General features: G+C 43.8%; 2 protein-coding genes across 4 annotated transcripts in view; both read left to right on the plus strand.

The window, feature by feature from the left end:
- Positions 1-510: 510 nt before the first annotated feature.
- A4GNT (alpha-1,4-N-acetylglucosaminyltransferase) lies at positions 511-9,653 on the plus strand. The gene is made up of 2 exons (XM_020869298.2): positions 511-942; positions 4,310-9,653. Exons 1-2 carry the CDS (start codon positions 532-534, stop codon positions 4,922-4,924), a joined length of 1,026 nt encoding a protein of 341 aa, XP_020724957.2. The 5' UTR covers positions 511-531; the 3' UTR covers positions 4,925-9,653.
- A 3,980-nt stretch (positions 9,654-13,633) lies between these two features.
- Positions 13,634-22,476, plus strand: part of DZIP1L (DAZ interacting zinc finger protein 1 like) — a 60,213-nt gene continuing 51,370 nt past the window's right edge. For all 3 annotated transcript variants that reach the window (XM_070466695.1, XM_070466696.1, XM_070466697.1), the window contains exons 1-2: positions 13,634-13,788; positions 17,262-17,337. The gene's annotated coding sequence lies outside the window, so the exon portion shown is untranslated. The remainder of the gene's footprint in view (positions 13,789-17,261; positions 17,338-22,476) is intronic.

The following is a 22,476-nucleotide window of genomic DNA, read 5'->3' on the forward strand; positions in this document are numbered from 1 at the left end:
TTCTGCCATTTGCAGCAATGTGGATGGACCTAGAGAATATTATGCTTAGTGAAACAAATCAGACAAAGACAAATACTGTATGATATCACTAACATGGGGAATGTAAAAAGTAATATAAATGAATGCACATGCAACATGAAAACGGACCCAAAGAGAGAAAACAAACTAGTGGTGACCAAAGAGTAGAGGGAAACTATCGGGGGCAAACAGGGGGAGGGAATTAACAAATATAAACTACACTAGATATAAAATTGATAAGCAACAAGGATATATTGTCTAGCAAGGGAATTATAGCCATTACTTTGTAATAACTTTTATTGGACTATAATCTTTCAAAATACTGAATCACTAAGCTGTACACCTGAAAGTAATCTGATATTATAAATCAACCTTACTTCAATTAAAAAACCAAGCTTGAAAGTGATATTCATATATTATCTTCTTGTGTACTATATCTTATCATGTGTTATGAATATAACTTTTAATGGATAGTGTTGATTTTAGGGAACAGGCCAGGAGAGAGGGGTGGACATGCTGACGAAGCTCCAGTTCTCCTTGTCGGTCACCCTGCTGTTTGCCTGTGGCTTCCTCTACCAGTTCACCCTGAAACCCAGCTGCCTCATCTGCTACCTACCTTCCTACAAGTCCCAGAAGGGGCTGGAAGCCCTCCTAGGCCGTGGGCGCAGCATCGTGTTCCTAGAGACCTCGGAGAGAATGGAGCCAACCCCACTGGTCTCCTGTGCTGTGGAGTCAGCTGCAAAGGTTTACCCCGAGCAGCCTGTGCTGTTACTTATGAAAGGGCTCAATAATTCCATGCAGCTCCCCCCGAACTCCACTTCCCCAGCCCTTTCCCTCCTCTCAGCAATTGACAATGTTTTCCTCTTCCCTTTGGATATGAAAAGCCTGTTTGAAGACACACCGTTGTTTTCGTGGTACACTCAAGTAAGTGTTTAGAGAACCTCAGAATCCCAGTGTTGGGAAGGACCATAGAAATTGGATCCGACCTACTCATTTTATAGATGGATACATTGATGATAGATGGGTGGGGAAGATCCCCTGGAGAAGGGAATGGCAACCAACTCCAGAACTCTTGCTTGGAAAATTTCATGGATGGAGGGGACTCATAGGCTACAGTCCATGGGGTCGCAAAGAGTTGGACACGACTAAGAAACTTCCCTTTTGCTTTTCACTTACACTGAGGATCGGGGCTCAGAGATAGGCTGAGATAGGGTATCAAAGATAGGCTAGAACCCAGATCTTTTGACTCTTGCCTGGTCTTCTTTTTATGGTGTTGAGTCCCAATTCACGGAAACAAGAGAGACTTGATTTAAGCTTACCTCTACCCTGCTGCCTTTTGCTTTCAATTTATTTCTTAGGATTTCTTGAGACTACTCTTAATTGAATGAATTTCTGTATCTTTTCTAGGTGTATAGACCACTCATTTTTCACTGACAGTTTTAAACCCATCTATGTTAAACTTTTTATGCACCCAAGGGGGGGAACTTAGGCAATATTGAACTTGAAAATGATTTAAATAGATAATTCATGAAAGATCAGGTGGGTGCAGCTATATAGGATTGTGTAATATTGAGAGATGATCAAGAAACTCCTGGGGCTCTTTGGAATTTTGTAATTTTGTGCCAAATCTCCCTCTACCTTTCCCTTTAAAGGACATTTATGGTGGCATTTAGGGCCCATGGTAATCCAGGATAATCTCCTCGGCTCAAGGTCCTTAAATTTGTCACATTGGCAAAGACCCTTTTCCTAAAGGAGGTAATTGTAGTTTTTAGGAATTAGGACCATTGAGTGGCTGTGATCCAATCTACTACAGTATTTGTATGAAAAAAGAGAAAGCTTCTGTCCCACACCCTCTCTCAGTCACCTAGGGATTGGGTGGGGTGTCCTGGATGGGGGATACGCTTGCACCTTGGGGGAGCTGGGCTGTGGCATTTTCTGCCCCAGTTAGCCACCATAGGTTAGCTGGCAGCCAGCTGTGAGGATGACTGAGTGTGTCGTCACCTGCTGATGATCACTGGATTCGCTGCACTGATTTGAGCAACTGTAGCCCTTGAAGATGCCCAGGGGTGAGTACTGTGAGCTTGGGGAAGGAATGAGCAACCAGAATCCGATTCCCCTTTCTGGTGCTCACCTCTAGGGAAGGTTTTATTTTACATTGACGTCAGTCCAGTGTCCACATCAAGGCAGGCTTCCTCCTCCTGGTTCTGTGTGGCTTCTGATATCTGGGTCTGTTCATTAATAATCACCAATTTACTAACAATCAACTTCAGTTATTTTTACTGAAAATAAGTGGGCCTCCAGAGTTAGACTGCCTGGATTAAAATCTAACCTCTGCCTCTCTTGCCTTGGACAAAGGATTGAACTTCTTCTTCCTTCCTTTTAATTTTTCCCTTGAAAAACAGGAGTAATCATAGTATATGGGTACAATGATTTTTAAAAGATTTATGATTACTTTTTTATATTTGGCTGAGATGGGTCTTGGTTGCTGTGCTTGGGCTTTCTCTAGCTGCAGCGAGCAGGGGGCTGCTCTCTAGTTGTGGTGTGCCAGCACGTGGCTCTTGCTGTAGCGCACGGGCTCCAGGGTGCTTGGGCTCAGTAGCTACATGGGCACAGGCTTAGTTGCTCCTCAACATGTGGGATCTTCCCAGACCAGGGATCAAACCCATGTCCCCTGCATTGCCAGGCAGATTCCTAACCAGTGGACCACCAGGGAAACCAGGTACTATGATTTTTGAGGACTTGTGTAGATTATAAATTAGGACACTTATTGATAAATTTTAGCTATTATTATTCATGAGGTTTTTGGTAATTGTATACAATATAGTGCTATTAATAGTTCAAGTGAGGATTTCGGCAGTCTTAGCTGACTTTCTTTTGTTTGGTTTTAGAGCAGATTTTTAAAAAAAAATGTTTATTTTGTCAAAAGCCAAGGGTCACGGTTTAATCTTTTAACCAACATGTTTAAATTCAGAAAAAATCTATTTTTTTCTGTATTCAAAATTTTAGCATTCCACTTGGGAACATGGATATTTATAATGGTTTATTTTTATTCATTTCAAAGTCATTTTCTGTTCTGCTCACATTTTAGCATTTTCAGTTGGCCTTGACTCCTCGGTCTCCTGCTCCATATCCAATTCATCAGCAAATCCTGACCAGCTTTATCTTTCCTATGTGCTCAGAATCTGACTAGTTCTGTCATCTCCTTTATTGTCACTCTGGTCTAAACCATCATCATCTCCTGCCTGGATTATTTAAACAGCTTCCAAATTTGCCTCTTTGCTCCTGCCCCCATCTATTTTCCATACCATAGCCAGGGTGACCCTTTTTAGACTAATTCAGATCATATCTCCTTTCTACCAAATCTTCCAAATCATTTTGGTCTCTATCCCAGCATAGCATTGCCCTCATTCCTGCCCTGCCCCTTCTCTGACCTTGTTTTCTATCCCTCTCCCTTCACGACTCTACACTGCTGTTTTCCTGTTCCTACACACCATGAGTGTGTTCCTGCCCCAGGGCCCTTGCACTTGCTGTTTGCTCTACCTAGAACCCTCCTCTCAGAGATACCCACATAGTTCATCCACCCGCTTTATCCAAGGTTCTGCTCGAACTCAAGATAGTGCTCCATCCTGCCCCCTTCATAACCCCCTTGCCGACTTTTTCTTTCCGAGTTCTTATGAAAACCCAACATATGGTACATTTATTTGTTTATTGTCTATCTTCTGCCAGTAAAGATTTTTGTCTGTTTGTTCACTTTTGTATCCTTAGCAGCTTAGAGTTGCATGAATGGTAAGTAGGCCTTGGATGAATGTTTTAAATGAATTAATCAGTGGACAAAGGCATGGATGCATTTTAAGATTCTTTTACCAACTTTTCAAAGAGCATAGATATTAATATATCCTATAGTTTCAGAGTTCATTTTTTCCTTTATCAGTTCTCAGCATTTTTAGGATGTATAAAAAATTCTTTCTTCACAGTTTCATATTTGTGGTTAATTTCCATCCTGCTGAAAGTGACTCATGAAATCCCTCCTGGGTTTCATCTTTCTACTGCTTTTATAAAAAAACAATTTCATGAAATCTTTAGAAGCTACTAAAAATCTTCCTATTGATACGGACTGCTGTAAACTTTTCACTTAAAGGCAAATTTTTGGGTTGGAGGTAATTTTGATAAATTTGCAACAATGGGCTTTCGGCAAATAGATTTTTGGGAGGTTGACTTGCTTCCTCCTCAACTACCTGTGCCGGGCCTCCCCTTCCCCTTTCTGGGGGCTGATTTGTACCTGCTTCTGCAGATCAACAGCAGTACCGAGAGATTCTGGCTCCATATCAGCTCAGATGCGTCCCGCTTGGCCTTCATCTGGAAGTACGGCGGTGTCTACATGGACACAGATGTCATCTCCATCAGACCCATTCCTGAGGACAACTTTCTGGCTGCACAGAAATCTCAGTTCTCCAGTAATGGGGTGTTTGGATTTCTCCCTCACCACCCCTTCCTGTGGGAGTGCATGGAAAACTTTGTGGAAAATTACAATCCAAATATTTGGGGCCACCAGGGTCCCGAATTGATGACGAGGCTTTTGAGAGTATGGTGCAAACTCAGAGACTTCCAGGAGGTGAGTGACCTCAAGTGTTTAAACTTCTCCTTCCTACACCCCCAAAGATTTTACCCCATCTCTTTTCGAGCCTGGCGGCGCTATTATGAAGTCTGGGATACAGAACCGAGCTTCAACAATTCCTATGCCCTCCATCTGTGGAACCACATGAACCGGGAAGGGAAGGCTGTGGTCAGAGGAAGCAATACACTGGTGGAAAATCTCTACCGTAAGCACTGTCCCAAGACTTACAGGGACCTGCTTCAAGGTCCAGAGGGGTCAGTGACTAAGGAGCAGGGTCGAGGTAACAAATAAGCCAATGCTGAGTTGTTGGTGTGACACTGCGGGTTTAGCCACTTCCTGGAGTGCTAGGCTTTCACCTGATCTCCACTTCCCCGGAGTGTAGGGGCTCACCCATATATCAGTTACAGACACAATTTTCCATGTCGTTTCATCAAAAAACCATTAGAACTAATAAATGAACTCAGTAAGGTGACAAAATCAATACACAAAAATTAGCTACATTTCTAACCACTAATAATGAACCATCAGAAAGAAAAAGAAAACAATTCTATTAACATTTGCATCAAAAAGAACAAAACACCTAGGAATAAATTTAACCAAGGATGTGAAAGCCCTGCATATTGAAAGCTTTAGGACACTGATGAAGAAACTGAAGAAGATACAAGGAAACAGAAAGATATCATATGCTCACGAAGGATGAGGACTTCCCTGGTGGCTCAGATGGTAAAGTGTCTGCCTACAACGCGGGAGACCCAGGTTCAATCCCTGGGTTGGGAAGACCTCCTGGAGAAGGAAATGGCAACCCACTCCAGTATACTTGCCTGGAAAATCCCATGGACAGAGGAGCCGGGTAGACTATACTCTCCATGGGGTCACAAGGAGTTGGACACGACTGAGTGACTTCACTTTTCACTTTCATGAAGGATGAATATTGTTAAAATGTCCATTCTACCCAAAGCAATGTGCACACTAAAAGCAATTTATACCAAAATTCCAGTGGCATTTTTCTCAGAAATACAGCAAAGAATCCTGATATTTATGTTGAACAACAAAGGACCAGGAATAGCCAAAGCAATCCTCAGAGAAGAGAACCGGTTGGAGGTATCTTGCTCCCTGACTTCAAACTGTATTTTGAAGCTACAGTAACCAGAATAATTGTTGAGCTCAAAAACAGACCCACAGGTCAGAGGACCAGAAGAGAGAGCCCAGAAATAAACCTACATGGATGTGGTCAGTTTATTTATAGCCAAAGGGTCAAGAACATACAGCCGGGCAAGTGCAATCCCCTCAATAAACAATGCAAGGAAAACTGGACACCACACCAAAGAATGACACTGGACACAGTATACATTGCACATACCATGGGCTAAAAACCTACACTTTTCCACATCAAGACTTTCCTTTCCTGGGTCCTCTGAAGATGGACTCCCCCAACCCCCACCAACCCTCAACTCCTGACAGTCAGTTGCACACAAGAAGTTTCTCCCCACCTTCCCTCATTTCACTTTTCCCTCACCTTTTTCTCCCCATGGGACCTCCTAGGGCATGTCCTGAGAAAACTGTTCCTATCTGCATGGACACAGCATCATATTGTCCTCAAGTTGAAACCTCAGCAGGTCGTAAGAAGACTGAGCACTCACAGCACTGACCTGTGGTATGCGGAAGCTGAACCCGTACTGGTGCTGAAGGAGGCTGAGCTCCTGCAACAGAGAAGATGAACTCTCACGTGCCCCTGCTCACTGCTCCCTGCGGGCAGTGGCGGAATTGCAGGCTCCGCTTGTCAGTTGGGATGGGTGGACTGTGTCTACAATAAAAATCCCAAAGAGCATTGGTATATAAAATATAGAAGTTTCTCTTTCATGTAAAAGTAGTCTGAAGGTAGGCAGATGAGGGTGGGTATGGTCACTGCAGTCATCAGGGACCCTGGCTTCTTGTATCTTTCTGCTTACCATCTTAGTGTCCACAGGCCATGGTTCATACTGCAGCTTGGTCTCTAGTCCATCATTTCTGCATTTCAGGCAGCAGGATGAAGGAAAGAGGAAAGGTGCACTTTCCTTATTTTATAAACTCTTCCTGCAACTTACCACATAACACTTAACCTTACATCTCAGTGATCAGTATGTAGCTGCAAGAGATGCTGGAACATTTAAGGAGGAAGAGAAAACAGGTGTTATGATAGGCGGCCGACAGTTTTACTACATGTTAAATTTACTTCTGTAAGATTAATTATGGAGTCTGAGAGAGCATTAAATTTACTTCTGTAAAATTAGTTACAGAATCTGATAGAGCAGGGGTTCTTAACCTCTGGGCTGTGGACAGGTGTCTCCTGTCAAATCATTGGTGGAATTAGATTGAAGTGCACTTGAATCTTCTGAAAGCATCCCCCTCCCCCCAATCCCTGGTTTGTGGAAGAATTGTCTTCCATGAAATCTGTCCCTGGTGACATATAGGTTGAGGACAGCTGTGTTAGAGAATTGGCTGGGGAAAAAAGAGGCTTGATTTCTAGCCTTTAATTTGATACTCATTAAAGCATTCAGTCAGTAATATTAATTCTGTCTCTCTGTGTGCCAAGCACTGATTTAGATGCTGAAGATTCAGCTGGATCAAGCAGACAAGGTCCTAAGTCAGCTTGGACTTCAATAACAAAGTACTGTAGACTGAGTGGCTAAACCACAAAAATGTATTTGTTACAGTTCTGGAGGCTGGGAAGCCCAAGATCAGAGTGCCAGTGTGGCTGAGCTCTAGAAAAGATCCTCTTCCAAGTGACAGATTGCATATTTCTTGTTAAATCCTCACATGGTGGAAAGAGACTAGGGAGATCTTTGGGGTCCCTTTTATAAGGGAACTAATCCCATCCATGAGTGTTCTGCCCCTCATGACCCAATTACCTCCCAAAGGTCCCACTTCCTAATATGATCACTTTGGGGTAGTAGGATTTCAACATATGAATTTTGAGGGGGATCACATTCAGTCCATTGGAGGTCCCCAGTACTTATATCTAATGACTGGCCATATCCTCCCTGGGATAGTCTCCCCTGCTCCTTAGGGTGTCTGCTATTCCCTTTTCTACCCCAGTTGTCTTAAAAAAGCAAATCACACACTCAAACTTTAAAAACAGCTGCCCCTTCTACAGTCACATAAAAATTTGCTTCCTCTTCCTAGGAGGTATGAGAATTAATATTTCTTCCACAATTAGTCATCAATCAAGATTTTCTAGAATTTTTTTTTGATAGTTTGCTTTTAAGGAGAGCATAAATTTATGTTTTTCTCCAGATATAAAGTGATGATACTTTTCAAACTACATCCACCCATCCCCTTTCATTCTGATTTCTTCCGCTTTGAGAATCACTGCTCTGTCTTACTAAAAAATAATAGCAGGTCATGTCTCCTGCCATAGCTTTGTTTATTCTCAGCTAATTGCTCTGGATTCTTAGGTCCAGTCTGACACTACAGTGAGACTTTGAGACCTGCTGCTACTTACCGTGGCAGCCCTCTGACCTGTGTCCCCAGAGTCCCTGCTGGGTTTCAGCTCACTGGCATGTCTCCTAGCACTAGCCCTTTGAGGGTGGAGCAGGGTCATACACTGGACCTAATTTCCGCATCTGGAGAATGCATGACAAATGCATGACTAATGTTCCTAATCACTAGGGTTTTGAAAAGTTTGATTAGAAATATTGTCAATATTTCAAAAATATATGAACTGTTTTATATGGTGGGACCAAATAGGTCAAGCTGAATGTCACATTTCTTTATACTGGGCTGTGATTGTATGAATTCACTATAGCAATATTGATAATTTGACGGTTACAGAGAGTTTTACCTGGCAGCAAGATGTTTTTGATTGATAAGATGTCAGGTAGAAATTAATAATGTATGACTTAATAAATGCAGTTTGTTTAGTAGAAAAGAATATTTCAAAACTTGGTAGCGATGGGAAAAATGCGTAGACTGAAAGATATGTGATGAAAAAATAAGTATTAGAGATGTAACGTACAACATGGTGATTACAGCTAACACTGCTGTGTGAAACATGGGAAGTTGTTAAGAGAGTAAATGCTAGGAGTTTGCATCACAAGGAAACATATTTTTTCCTTTTTTCTTTTTATTGTATCTATATGAGAAGATGGATGTTAGTTGAAACTATTATGGTTGTCATTTCACAATATATGTAAATCATGCCGTATACCTGAAACTTTATAGAGTGATAAATAACAATTATTTCTCAATAAAGCTGGAAAGAAAACATGGTGGTGAGAAGGGTACTGGGCAAAGTAAAAAGAGTAATGAGCCATCAGAAATGTGGATTCCAGATGACCCTGGATTCCTTCTGGCCTTTGGTGAATATATGCCACACGTTTACATCATGATATATTTTGAAGTTAGGTCATGTTAGTGTTTCCCCCATGTTAATTTTTCTTTTTTTCAAATCTGACACTCAGAATTTCAAATGATAAGATTGCATAGAGTAAAAGATGAAAGTCCCTCTTGTACCACAGTCAAGTTTGGTATGTCTCTCACTTTTCTCTGAATATATATCCATGCTATCTGTAAATAGTTTTGGCCATAGTCTTCCAAGTATTCCCCACTATCAGCTTATCTGCCCTAACTCTTCTCTCCGAGACCTCCATGATGCAGCAACTAACGTGTGAAGATTTGCTCACAGATGGCTAATGACTGTGTGAGCATAATGGTTAAAATGCATAATTAAAAAACATAAATGGATTCATATAATACATAGTATTATGTCAGTTGTTTTTTAATTTAACAATGCATATGTCTTGGACACCTTTTTTCATTAACATGAGATATATTCTTCATAAGGGCTGCAGCGTGTTTTGTTGTAGGATATATCATAATCTATTTACTTAAAACCCAATTGGTGGACATTTAAGATGATTCTAGTTTTAATTCTACAAGTGGTACTGTAGTTCTGATTACCACATTTTGAAGACTTTTAAAATTTGATATGTGCTGTCAAATTGTTTTCAAAAAGACTGTTTGAAATTGCTCATTTTCCCATCCTTCACCAGTGCCAAACTTCTACTTAATTTAGCCAATATGATTGTTTAAAAATGTATCTAATTATATTACTTTTGGTGAAGTTGAGTGTTTCATATGTTAATTGGTATATTTTCTTATTCTATGACTTGCCTAATCTTTTGTTCACTTTTCTATGGGATTGCTCTTCTATTTCTTATTGATTTTTATCTGGTCTTTGTAGATCATGGACACAAACATTTTATTATTTTGTTGCATTTTTTTTTCAATCTGTCTCAGCCTGCCCCACCTAGTGTTTGCTTCTAGACTCAGAGAGTGGGTCCTGGTTAAACTGATCCTGCATCTAATTCTGCAACAGAGGAGAGTTTTCCTGAGAATAGAGGTCTTTCTCTAAGCGCACAGACTTCTTCAAAGTGATATTTTGCAGGGAATGGGTTAGAGAGTAGGAAAGAGGTTCCCCCTCAGTTCCAGCCAATTCTTGATATGTGAGTATAGGCTTTTTGGTGCTAGAACCCCAGATTTTTCAAGAAGAAACTAGCAAACCAGGTTTTTATGTAAAATGTCCTTCTAACTATATGCCTATCTATATACATTAATACAGTGAGAACCCAACAGTACACCTTTGACCTCAAATCACGGCTGGGACCATCAGTGGTCAGCAGCCCAGCCCTGGGAGACCTGTCCCATACACGGGAAACCCTTTGCGAAATTGGGATCTGGAACCCGAGCTGGCTTACAAAGTGTGATGCCAGCAGTTGACAGCAGAGGGCACTCCAACTGTGGACTCCCTGGAGTCTAAAGTGGGCTTCCCTGGTGGCTCAGTGGTCAAGAATCCACCTGCCAATGCAAGAGATACGGGTTTGATCCCTGCGTGGGTTTGATCCCCTGTAGAAGTAAATGGCAACCCACTCCAGTATTCTTGCTTGGGAAATACCATGGACAGAGAAGCCTGGTGGGTTACAGTGCCTGGGGTTGCAAAAGAGTCAGATACAACTTAACATCTAAACAATAACAACAGAGTCTAAAGTAGACCTTCAATCAGCAGACATGTCCTACTGACACATTTCCTGACACATCCCCAGGTGTAGGAAGGAGATCAGTTGTGGCGGTGTCTATGCCTCTCAGGAAGCGGGTATCTGACACTGGCCTGAGAAAGTGCTGGGAGGCTACAGGGCAAAATGCAAACCATGGATATCGAGACCCTACCCTCTGTCCTCCCATTCTATAGTTATGGCCCAGCCACTCAGGGTGACAGGAGTGTCCCCTGGAGTAGCCGTCTAGGGCAGTCTCCTTCGGCCTGTTCCTGTGTCTTGCACTGCATACCTGTTGTCACTCGTGCCACCACGTCTTGTGTGTGCTGTGGCATGGGGACAGCAGAGGTGACAGCTTCCTGGCGCTACGTGATCTAGTGGGTCTTAGAACACAGCCTGCCTCCTAGCAGGCACTCGGAAACTCTTGGTGATACTGAATGTCAAACTGTGGCCCAGTAAAGGGAGAGTGTGTGGGTTCCATGCATGGAAGGTCTTGGTCAGTTGAAGATGGAGTCTTTAGCTTTTGGCATTACTGAGAAGGTGGATCTGGGTGCATGTTAAGTTCCTTTTCCCACAACAGCCCTGCAATAGATAGCACCCATTTCTACAGGGGGAAATTGAGGTTGTTGCAAATCACACACACATGCGTGCAAACACACACACGTGCGCGTGCACAGAGCTACTTCTTGTATACTTCAGAGAATTGAGTTGAGAAGCCTCGCAGCCCTCACACTTGACCGAACTTGGGAAGACATGCTAACGACTGCCAGGCCCTTGGCTGAGACATTTTAACTAAGTTGGTTCTCATAATGACCTGCTAGGTAAAGTTTGGGCTTCCCAGGTGATGGTAATGGTAAAGAACCCGCCTGCCAATTCAGGAGACATAAGAGATGCAAGTTTGATCCCTGGGTGGGAATGATCCCCTGAAGGAGGAAATGGCTACCCACTCCAGCATTCTTGCCTGGAGAATCCCATGGGCAGAGGAATCTGGCAGGCTACAGTCTATATGATCGGAAAGAGTTGGACACGACTGAAGCAACTTAGCATGCTTCAGTTTATTTTCCCCATTTTACAGAGAGGGTAAGTGACTTCCCAGGGTTATACAGCCCGGGAAGGTGGAATGTAAATGCGTCTTTGACTCCACAGTCCAGATTATTCTTTGCCCTCCTGCAGGAAGTCCTGGAGGGAAAACGTGCCCTGGCCAGGAAAGCATGGGAACAAGACTCCCCATGAGAGCTGGTGCCTCACAGATACTCCTACTCGGGCCTGGTCCCTGTCTACCGTTTTGTGGTTTTTTCTTTTAATACATTTAAAAGATTATGGTAAAATGCACATACCATAAATGTGCACTTACACATTTATAATTTTAGCCATTTTCATGTATACCATTTAATGGCCTTAAGTACATTCATGTTGTGCAACCAAGCTCCACCTCTCTAATTTTATCATCATCCCAGACTGAAGCTCTGTATCCATTAGACAATAATTTCCATTCCCTCCTTCCCCTAGCCCTGGCAATCACCATACTACTTTCTGTTTCTATGAATTTGACTATTCTAGTTACATTATACAAGTGGAATCATATCATCTATGTCCTTTTGTGCCTGACATTTCATTTAGCATAAAGTTTTCATGATTCACTCATGTGATAGCATGTATCAGAATTTCATTCCTTTTTAAGAACTTATATATATGTGTGTGTTCATATATGTATGTATATATAACATTTTGTTTTCCATTCGTTAATGGAGACTCCGGTTATTTCCACCTTTTGTCTATTGTGAATAATGTTTTTATGAACATGGGTGTACAAATATCTTTTTGAGTCTCTGCTTTTAATTCTTTAGTGTATATCCACAGAAGAGAATTGCTGAATCATATGGTAATTCCGTGTTTAATTTTTTGAGGAGTCACCATTTTCTTTTCCACAATGGCTACACCATTTTACACTCTCACAGCAATGTACAGGGTTCCAATTTCTCCACATTATTGCCAACACTTTTTCCCATGCAATTTTGTCTTGAATATCCCATCACACAGCTTGGTAGCTGGGGTGGGAAGAAGGCTTAAAGGAAAAAAACCATAAAACTCCCAGAAATCCGAGTCTCAGTAAAACAACAAATGGCTATAGGAAGGGTTCAAAGACTGTGTTACCCAAAAAGAGCTTTTTATGGTCCTGGATTTCCCAACTGGATCTTCAGGACTGACCAAATGGTTGGGGGTTGGGGGGAAAGTGGTGTCCATCTGAACAGACCTGGGATTTACTCAAAGGACTAGCATGGGTTCTGATCAGAAACCAAGTGCATGCGTGCGTGCTAAGTCGCTTCAGTCGTGTCCGACTCTTCTCGACTCAGTGGACTGCAGCCCCCGTCCCAGGCTCCTCCGTCCATGGGATTCTCCAGGCAAGAATACTGGAGTGGCTTGCCATTTCCTTCTCCATCAGAAAACAAGGTCCCTTTAGTTTAGTAATGGTGGCTCCCAGCATTCAGCAGGTCAGGCGACTGTACCGGGTGGGGTGTAGGGGGCTGTGTGTGTGTGTGTGTGTGTGTGTGTAGACGGGAGGGCAGGCGACTGTACCGGGTGGGGTGTAGGGGGCTGTGTGTGTGTGTGTGTGTGTGTAGACGGGAGGGCGTCCCCGCCTCTCAGCAAGGCCTGGGAGCCACTCACTAGGATCCTGGATTTTCCTGAAGGATTAAACGTGGCATTCCCTCCTTCCCGCTTCCGTAACGGACCTAAAAATAGCTTGTCCCGGAGGGACTGGGGAGAGGCTCCGCCCCTCCTTGGGGTCTGGTGGGGTGGCTCTCGCGGGAGCAGGAGGCAGCGGAGACCCCGGCCTCCAGCTGCCGGTGCCCGGAGGGTTTCTGTGCCCCGGGTCCCGCAGGTTGGCAGCAGGTGGCCGGGCGGCCCTGCCCCGAGCGTCCAGAGCCCGAGCTGCCGCGCGGGGTGGGGGTGGGGGAGGGGGAGCCGGGGAGCGGAGGAAGCATCCCAGGCCGGCGCGGCGGCGAGGATTCCGGGAACAGCCTCGGTCCAGGGCGGTGGAGCGAGTCGGGAGGCGGGGCCGGGGCGGAGGAGCGGAGCCGCTCTCTCGCGACCTCTGCCCACTGCCTGGGTTCCGGGGACCCCCAGGTGAGCCGGGCCGCGTGGGAAAACTGTGCCAGGAATCTGGCCAGAGCGGGAGCGGCGTGCAGTCCGAGTGACGCGAGCCTCGGTCGTAGTAGCCTCAACAGTAGCGCCTCCGACGCCCAGCGGGGTCCGGCGGGGAGCTCCGCCTCGGGACGCGCCGCCCCTTGCGTCCGGCGGCCTCCCCATCCCCGGTGCCTGGCCCACTCCGGACCGAGGTACTCGGGGGCGGGGGAGGAATGACTGAACCCGCAGGACTGGACTTCCCTGGGAGGACGGCCTCAGATTTTCACTTTTTGGAAAAAGTAAAATGATTGGGGGTGGGGGTAGGGTTGCTGCTTTGCGTTCTGTAGGTAAAGGGGCATCTTCTAGTAATGAGGTGATGCAAAAACAAACGGATTAGCATCTCTGGTTCCTCCGCCTTGCTTCCCAAGGCTGGAGTGAAGCAGGAGGAAGCAACCAAGTTTTTTGTTTGGGGTGGCTGCAGGCAAAAGCCCAGGGGAACTCGCTTAGTACCGGACAAGTGTCCAGGAGGCCCGTCAGAGGAGGGGTCCGGGGTGCCTGGGCAGGGGTTATCCAGGTCTGGTCCTTAAGGCCCTGCCCCTGCACCATCTCTTGGAACGTAGTTTCTAACAGGGCTTTAAAGAGAGGCCTGATGAATGGGAGGTGCTCTGACTGGCCTCCCACAGAGGCAGGCTGGGTGGGTGGTCTTTCTCTCCTTTGTCTCAGCTTCTCACACCTCCTCCTGGAGCTGAGGACTGGCTAGTGAGGACAACCCCACCTAGAGAAGGCCGGTTCTGCAGTCAAGTGGCTGATAAGAGGTATTCTGTCCGTCTCTGTCAGCACCAATGCTCTGGAGACGTTTCCCTCACGTGGAAATCTTTTTGGATACCATCCAACTTGATAAGATGGTCACATGAAGCTATATGCTTTAGGTAGAAACAGAAACCTGAATTCATTTATGCAGCATAACTGGGTTCTACCAGGGAACTAAAGTTTGGTCCAACTTGTTGGTTGCTCAACTGAAACTGACCGAAAGAGGGAAGGAAATAACTTGATGGGCTGTTCTGAACCTCCTTGTGGGCCCCATGCAGGGAGGGCCTTTCCTGATCAGCAGGCTAACCACTTTCAATGCCATCTGTCATTGGACCTCCTACCTCTAGGGAGGATTTGAAGGGGATATGGTGTCCCAGGATCTGAAGTTGGAAAAACTCTACTGAGAAGCAATGACTTCTCCACGGAGAAGAAGAATATCAGTATGTTCTAAGAAAGAAGAAAAAAGTTGCTCAGTTGTGTCCAACTCTTTTCGACCACATGGACTGTAAGCCTGCCAGCTCCTCTGTTCATGGAATTCTCCAGGCAAGAATACTGGAGTGGGTTGCCATGCCCTTCTTCAGGGGATCTTCCTGACTGAGGGATCGAATCTGGGTCTCCTGCATTGGAGGCAGATTCTTTACCATCTGAGCCACCAGGGAAGCCCAGTATGTTCTAAACTGCTGTTCTTTTAGATGTGAAAAGTTGTGTTGGTTTTTGACGGTTTTGCACCTGGAAAGATAAATCATATCAGTATATGAAGTGAAGTGAAGTCGCTCAGTCGTGTCTGACTCTTTGCGACCTCGTGGACTGTTGCCCACCAGGCTCCTCCATCCATGAGATTCTCCAGGCAAGAATACTGGAGTGGGTTGCCATTTCCTTCTCTAGGAGATCTTCCCGACGAAGGGATTGAACCCAGGTCTCCCGCATTACAGGCAGACGCTTTAACCTCTGAGCCACCAGGGAAGCCCTTATCAGTATATAGTATATAGTCATATCTAAAATACTTTGAGGAGATGTCAATCGAATCCTTATCTCCTTTTAAAAAAAATCCTTTATTTTATATTTTACTTTATTTATTTATTTCTATTTTTTGACCGAGCTGCACAGCATGCGGGATCTTAGTTCCCTGATGAGGGATTGAACACATGCTTTACTGCAGTGGAAGTGCAGTGTCTTAACCACTGGATCTCCATGAAGTCCCATCCCATTTTTATTTTAAAGAAAAGTCTTTTGTGGCAAACTTAAAATAGGCTTTAACCAAAACAAGGAATTGTCTCTTAAAAATTGGAGATGTTCTATAAAGGGAGAGCTGTGTGCCTGGTGGAGTGGATCTCTCTCTTGCTACGTTATGGGCAAGAAAGACTGAAAAGGGGAGGGAAGTCTCCTTTTTTTTTTTTTTTTAGAAAAAAAGCAGAAACAGAGAGCAAGGCAGAACAAGGTCTGTAATGGTAGTGCTCCCAAAGTGCTCCTGGGTCACTCTTGTCTCCATTGGGGACTCTAGTGCTCCCTTGCTTACCATGTATGCACAGCCTGTTTGCAAACTTTTCCAGGGTTTCCTTGGCAGCCAGAACAATTAGTGCTAATGACACACCTGAGTTCCCCCGGGGCCTGCACTGCCAAGTTAGCTGGTAGTCAGGGCAGGCTTGTAAATGATTGCCTGGCAGTTGCCTTGGAAGCTTGGCTCCTCCAAATTCTCCTCTTGGCTTGACAGCATTCTTTAAAAAAAAAAAAAATTGTCGAGAGGTTGTTTCTTATTTATTTTTATTTTTGTCTGCACTGGGTCTTCAATGCTGCTCATGGCCTTTGTCTAGTTGCAGAGCCCTGGCTCTAGGGTACATTGCAGTGTGTGGGCTTAGTTGCCATGAGGCAACTAAATTGCTGGTCCAGGGATCAAACCCAAGTCTTCTGCACTGGCAAGCAGATTCTTAATTACTGGACTTTCCTGGTAGCTCAGATGGTAAAGAATCTGCAATGCAGGAGACCCCGGTTTGATCCCTGGGTCGGGAAGATCCCCTGGAAAAGAAATAGGCTACCCACTCCAGTATTCCTGCTGGGAGAATTTCATGGACAGAGGAGCCTGGAGGGCCACAGTCCCATGGGGTCACAGAGTCGGACATGACTGGGTGACTTTCACTTTTGCCTCTTAATCACTGGACCACCAGGGAAGTGCTGGCAGCATCCTTGAAAAAGCAGAACAGACAGCAAGGTGGCAGTGGTGGTGGTGTACACTAGTTGTTAATTTATGTTAAAAAAACAAATCATTTTATTTTGAAAAAAATCAACTGTTTGTTTTTGTGGAAACCATCTTTGACAGTTGATAGGTGGCAGGTTTTAGAAGTATTTTAAAGTTTCCAGGAGTTGTTTCACTGAGAGGTGGCTCCCTTGTGAGGTAGTGAGCACCCCATCATTGGGAGTGTGCAAAGCTAGGTGGTAGACGGGCTTGCCGTCTCAGCTGTGAGGTTACTCCAGGTAGAAACTGTCTCTTCAATAATGAATGATTTGGAATGCTAGCATAAATATCATTCTTTTGGATCCCACTTGTTCATGACAGTAGTCTAGTATTGGGAAGTTCCTAGGACCCCATTGAAATATCTAGAGATGGTTAATAGTTCCCGAATTCCTAATGATGGGGAGTCATTTTTGCTTTGCATTTCTGTTCCCAGGTGTGGGAAAGCAGTCTGCTGATAATTCAGTTTGGAGAAAACACGTGTTCCTGCCTCTGGGGTGTGTGGTCTCCAGGTAACCAGAAGCATTCTCACTTGGCTTTGTCTTCTGCCCATCTGCACCAGGATGCAAGCTGAGGAGCTGAGTTGTGTTTGGCTAAATTCTGTAAGGAGACAGGGAAACTTTAGGGTCTCCAGCACTGATTTGTTATGTGCTGTAAACTCTTTCAGTCTTTGCAGTTTGATCAAGAAATCTCAGGTATTATAATTTACAAAATGGGAAAGGATCTTTTGTATTATCATCATCACCATTGGGAGGTAGTTTGGCAAAATTCAGAAGCTTTGGACTCAGAACTTGATTTTGATCTTGGCTTCCTAACTTGGTAACTGAAGGACTGGGGGCAGGTCCCTTAGCCTCTCTGACCCTCAGTTTCTACATCTATCAGATGAGGCAAATCATAGCCACATACAAGGCTGTATGATGGTTAGAAATAGAACTATAAAATGCTGGCACAGTGCCTCGCACATGGATAGTTAATAAGTAATAGCTGCTGTCATCTTAATCAACTTCAGATTTCCACAGTTCTGCTCACCTTTTAAAGTATATAAATAAATTTTTGCTGCACTAGGCCTTCGTTGCTATGCGCGGGCTTCTCATTGTGGTTGCTTCTTTTGCTGCGGAGAGTACATGGGCTTCAGTGGTTGCACCTCTTGAGGTCTAGAGCTCGGGCTCATTAGATGTGGTGCATGGGCTTAGTTGCCCTGCGGCATGTGGAATCTTCCTGGACCAGACATCAAACCTGTGTCCCTTGCATTAGCAGGCAGATTCTTAACTACTTGACCACCAAGGAATTCTGCTCACCTTTTTATATCAGAGCCCTGGGACTTCTGAGAACTGGACTCTTAGGGTTCCAGTGCCAAACAGGGATGATACTTTTGTGATTCAGTAAAAACTCATGAGGGGCTTCCTAGGTGGTGCAGTGATAAAGAATCCGCCTGTCAATGCAGGATAGGTGAGTTCAATCCCTGGGTTGCAAAGCTCCCTTGGAGTAAGAAATGGCAACCCTTTCCAGTATTCTTGCCTGGAAGATTCCGTGGACAGAGGAGCATGCCGGACTACAGTCCATGGGGTTGCGAAGAGTCGGATACGACTGAGCATGCCACACAATGCAAAAGCTCATGAACACAGACCCCCTAATTCAGTATTTTCTATAACTGGGATTGGGGCTGCCACCTTGGGTATTTACAGAGTGTGCTCAGAGTGTAAACATGAGGGTTTAAGGGCTGCTTAGGAGGCCAACTAGAACACAGCTGTTACCTTTTGACAGTCAATGTGCACCCTGGGGTGTCTCACTGATGAGCCTGTGCCCACCCATAAGGGTTCCTGCATGCTAAGCTTTCATTAGCAGCCTGGGGGATTAAGCTTAGGACACAGATGGTCAACAAATCGAGCATTTTACTGTCCGAATGGTGTTTCTCTCCAAGGAGTCCAAATTAACTTACCCTAACTCAATTCTTGGGCTTCCCTGGTGCCTCAGTCAGTCAAGATTCCGTTTGCAATGCTGGAGACCTGGGTTCAGTCCCTGGGTTGGGAAGGTCCCCTGGATGAGGGCATGGCAACCCACTCCAGTATTCTTGCCTGGAGAAAACCCATTGACAGAGGAGCTTGGTGGGCTACAGTTCATGTGGTTGCGAAGAGCAACTAAGTACAATTCCATTCTTACTCTTTGTCCTAATTCTTTTTTTCTTTTTTTGACAGGAAAGTAGGATTTATTGGTGGGCATGAGTAAGGAGGGGATAGTGCCAAGGCACTCATGAGTGTGGGGTCTGCTGTTTGTCCAGAGGGCTATGATTAGGGATATATTTGATCTCTGGGATGAGCCATGTTTTCAAATTCACCTGCATTGAACTTGAACTCAGCCTTGCAGAGGGCCTCAATCATGTGCTCCTTGTTCAATCACATATTTATATGTATATGTATACAGAAGTTCAGAGAAGGCAATGGCAATCCACTCCAGTACTCTTGCCTGGAAAATCCTATGGGCAGAGGAGCCTGGTAGGCTGGGGTCGTGAAGAGTTGGACACGACTGAAGTGACTTAACAGCAGCAGCAGCATACAAAAGTTTTTCTGCTGCACTTGATAAAGGCTTGAGAACGAACATAAAAAAAAAAAAAAGAAGAGATGGAGAAATTGGAGAGCATAAACTTACTGACATGGGAGCATTGAATATGAAATAGAAAAAGTGAAATAAACTAGATAAAAGTAAAAGATCATCACACAGTGCAGTTGTTGTTAAACATGACTGCTCATTAGAAACAGATCTGGAGCTCGGAGAAAATAAACAGTACCTGAGCATTAGCATTTTTCAAAAAATTTCAAGATATTTCTGATATGCATCTGGATTTTAATAAATGATTACAGGCTTTTCTATTAGATCCTAGTTTTGGTGATATAGAGTTCTATAATTTTTCTGTTGATCAATAATGATACAATGGTATTAAGTGAGTAATAATTGCATAATCACAAGAGTTAGAGATGTTTGTCAGTTTTCACAATCAATAGCCAGACAAAAATTAAAAGACAATTATAATTGCAAGCCATAAGGGGAACACGATTAACTTAACAATATAAAATAATTACATACAATTATTTGGGGGGGTCAAGCAGAGTGATGTGGTAATTGGAAGTGCATACTTGTACATGTTTTTATCCACCCAGTCATTCTGTGTCTTTTGGCTGGTGCATTTAATCCATTTACATTTTGTGTGTGTGTGTGTGTGTGTGTGTGTGTAGCAGAGTTTTATTAAAGTAAGAAAAGGGACAGAGAAAGTTTCTGACATAGACATCAGAAAGGGGTTGGAGAATGCCCCCCTCACTAGTGTTAGCAAGGGAGTTATATACTTTTTAATTAATTATTACAATAAATCAAAAGAATGTCTTAAGGTTGTAAAGATCTTATTAGACCCACACCCTTAATTTACATTTTAAGATAACAGGATTAGCCAGAAGGTTTTCAGGAAGGAGAAGCTGTCCTCAAGCAGAATATATTGTTGTTATATAATCCTTATTCAAGTTGCTTAGTCATGTCCAATTCTTTGCGACCCCATGGACTGTAGCCCACCAGGCTCCTCTGTCCATGGGATTCTCCAGGAGAGAATACTGGAGTGGGTTGCCAGTTCCTGCTTCAGGGGATCTTCCCGACCCAGGGATCAAACCCAGGTCTCCGGCATTGCTCCGGCAGATGCTTTAACCTCTGAGCCACCAGGGAAGCCCAAATATTGAAGTGAAGTAGCTCAGTCATGTCTGACTCTTTGTGACCCCATGGACTATACAGTCCATGGAATTCTCCAGGCCAGAATACTGGAGTGGGTAGACTTTCCCTTCTCCAGGGGATCTTTCCACCCCAGGGATTGAACCCAGGTCTCCCACATTGCAGACAGATTCTTTACAAGCTGAACCACAAGGGAAGCCCATATAATCCTTAGTAGGAGTTTAAACTGAGTTGTTTGTTGTGTAATCATCAGTTCCAGGCTTAAAGAAAAAAAAAAAAAAAACGTTTTATGTGACTAAGACTAAGGAATGTAGAGGAAAAAAAGAACATTTGTTCTTTCCTCCTCCTTAAGAATTCCCTAATTCCTAATTCCTCCTTGAGAGCCCCAGACCCCTAATTCCTCCTTGAGAGCCCCAGACCCCTCTCTTCTCAGGGGCCCCCAGTAATCCATTTACGTTTACGGTGATTATTGATATGTATGATCCTACTACCATTTTCTAAATTGTTTTGGGTTTATTTTCTGTAGGTCTTTCCCTTCTCTTGTGTTTCCTGCCTAAAGAAATTCCTTTAGCATTTATTGTAAAGCCGGTTTGATGGTGTTGAATTTTCTTAACTTTTGCTTGTCTGGAAAGCTTTTGATTTCTCCTTCAAATGTGAAGGAAAGTCTTGTCGGGTAGGGTATTCTTGGTTGTGGGTTCTTCCCTTTCATCACTTAAAATATATTGTGCCATTCCCTTCTGACTTGTAGAGTTTCTGTTGAGAAATCAGCTGATAGCCTGTTTGGGAGTTCCCTTGTATGTTATTTGTTGTTTTTCCCTTGTTTCTTTTAATATTTTATCTCTGCCTTTAATTTTTGTCAGTTTGATTACTATGTGTCTGGGTGTGTTCCTTCTTGGGTTTATGCTTCCTGGTACTCTGTGCTTCCTGGACTTGGTTAACTATTTCCTTTCCCATGTTCTGGAAGTTTTCAGTTATTATCTCTTCAAATATTTTTCTCAGGTCCTTTCTCTCTCTCTTCTCCTTTTGGGACTCCTATGATGCAATTGTTGGTGGTTTTAATGTTGTGGAGGTTTCTTAGGTTATCTTCATTTCTTTTCATTCTTTTTTCTATATTCTCTTCTGTGGCAGTGATTTCCACTATTCTGTCCTCCAGTCCATTTATCCTTTCTTCTGCCTCAGATATTCTTCTATTGATTCCTTCTAGTGTATTATTCATCTCTGTTTGTTTGTTCTTTAGTTCTTCTAGGTCTTTGGTAAACATTTCTTGCATCTTCTTAATCTTTGCCACCATTCTTTTCCTGAGATCCTGGTTTATCTTCACTATCATTATTTTTTTTCTGGAAGGTTGCCTGTCTCCACTCATTTAACTGTTTTTCAGGGATTTTATCTTATCCCTTCATCTGGGACATAACCTTCTGCTTTTTCATCATGATTAACTTTCTATAATGTGGTTTTTGTTTTAGCTGCTGCTTCTTGCTTCTGCTGTCTGCCCTCTGATGGATGAGGCTAAGGAGGCTTGTTTAAGTTTTTTGATGGGAGGGACTGGTGGTGGGGAAACCTGGGTCTTGCTCTGATAGGCAGGGCCTTGCTCAGTAAAGCTTTAATCTAATTATCTGCTGATGGGTGGGGTTGTTTCCCTTCCTGGTAGTTGTTTGGCCTGAGATGACCCAGCCCTAGGGTCTAAGGGCTCTATGGTAAGGTTAATGGTGACCTCCAAGGGGAAATTAGGGAAAACCTACTAGACCATTCAAGTATGAGCTAAATTGAATCCCTTATGATTTTACAGTGGAAGTGGCTAGTAAACTTAAGGGATTAGATCTGATAGAGTGCCTGAAGAACTATGAACAGAGGTTTGTGACATTGTACAGGAAGCAGTGATCAAGGCCATCCCCAAGAAAAAGAAATGCATAAAGGTAAAATGGTTGTCTGAGGAGGCCTTACAA

Source organism: Odocoileus virginianus, chromosome 4 (genome assembly GCF_023699985.2).
Source record: "Odocoileus virginianus isolate 20LAN1187 ecotype Illinois chromosome 4, Ovbor_1.2, whole genome shotgun sequence".
Classification (NCBI taxonomy): Eukaryota; Metazoa; Chordata; class Mammalia; order Artiodactyla; family Cervidae; genus Odocoileus; species Odocoileus virginianus.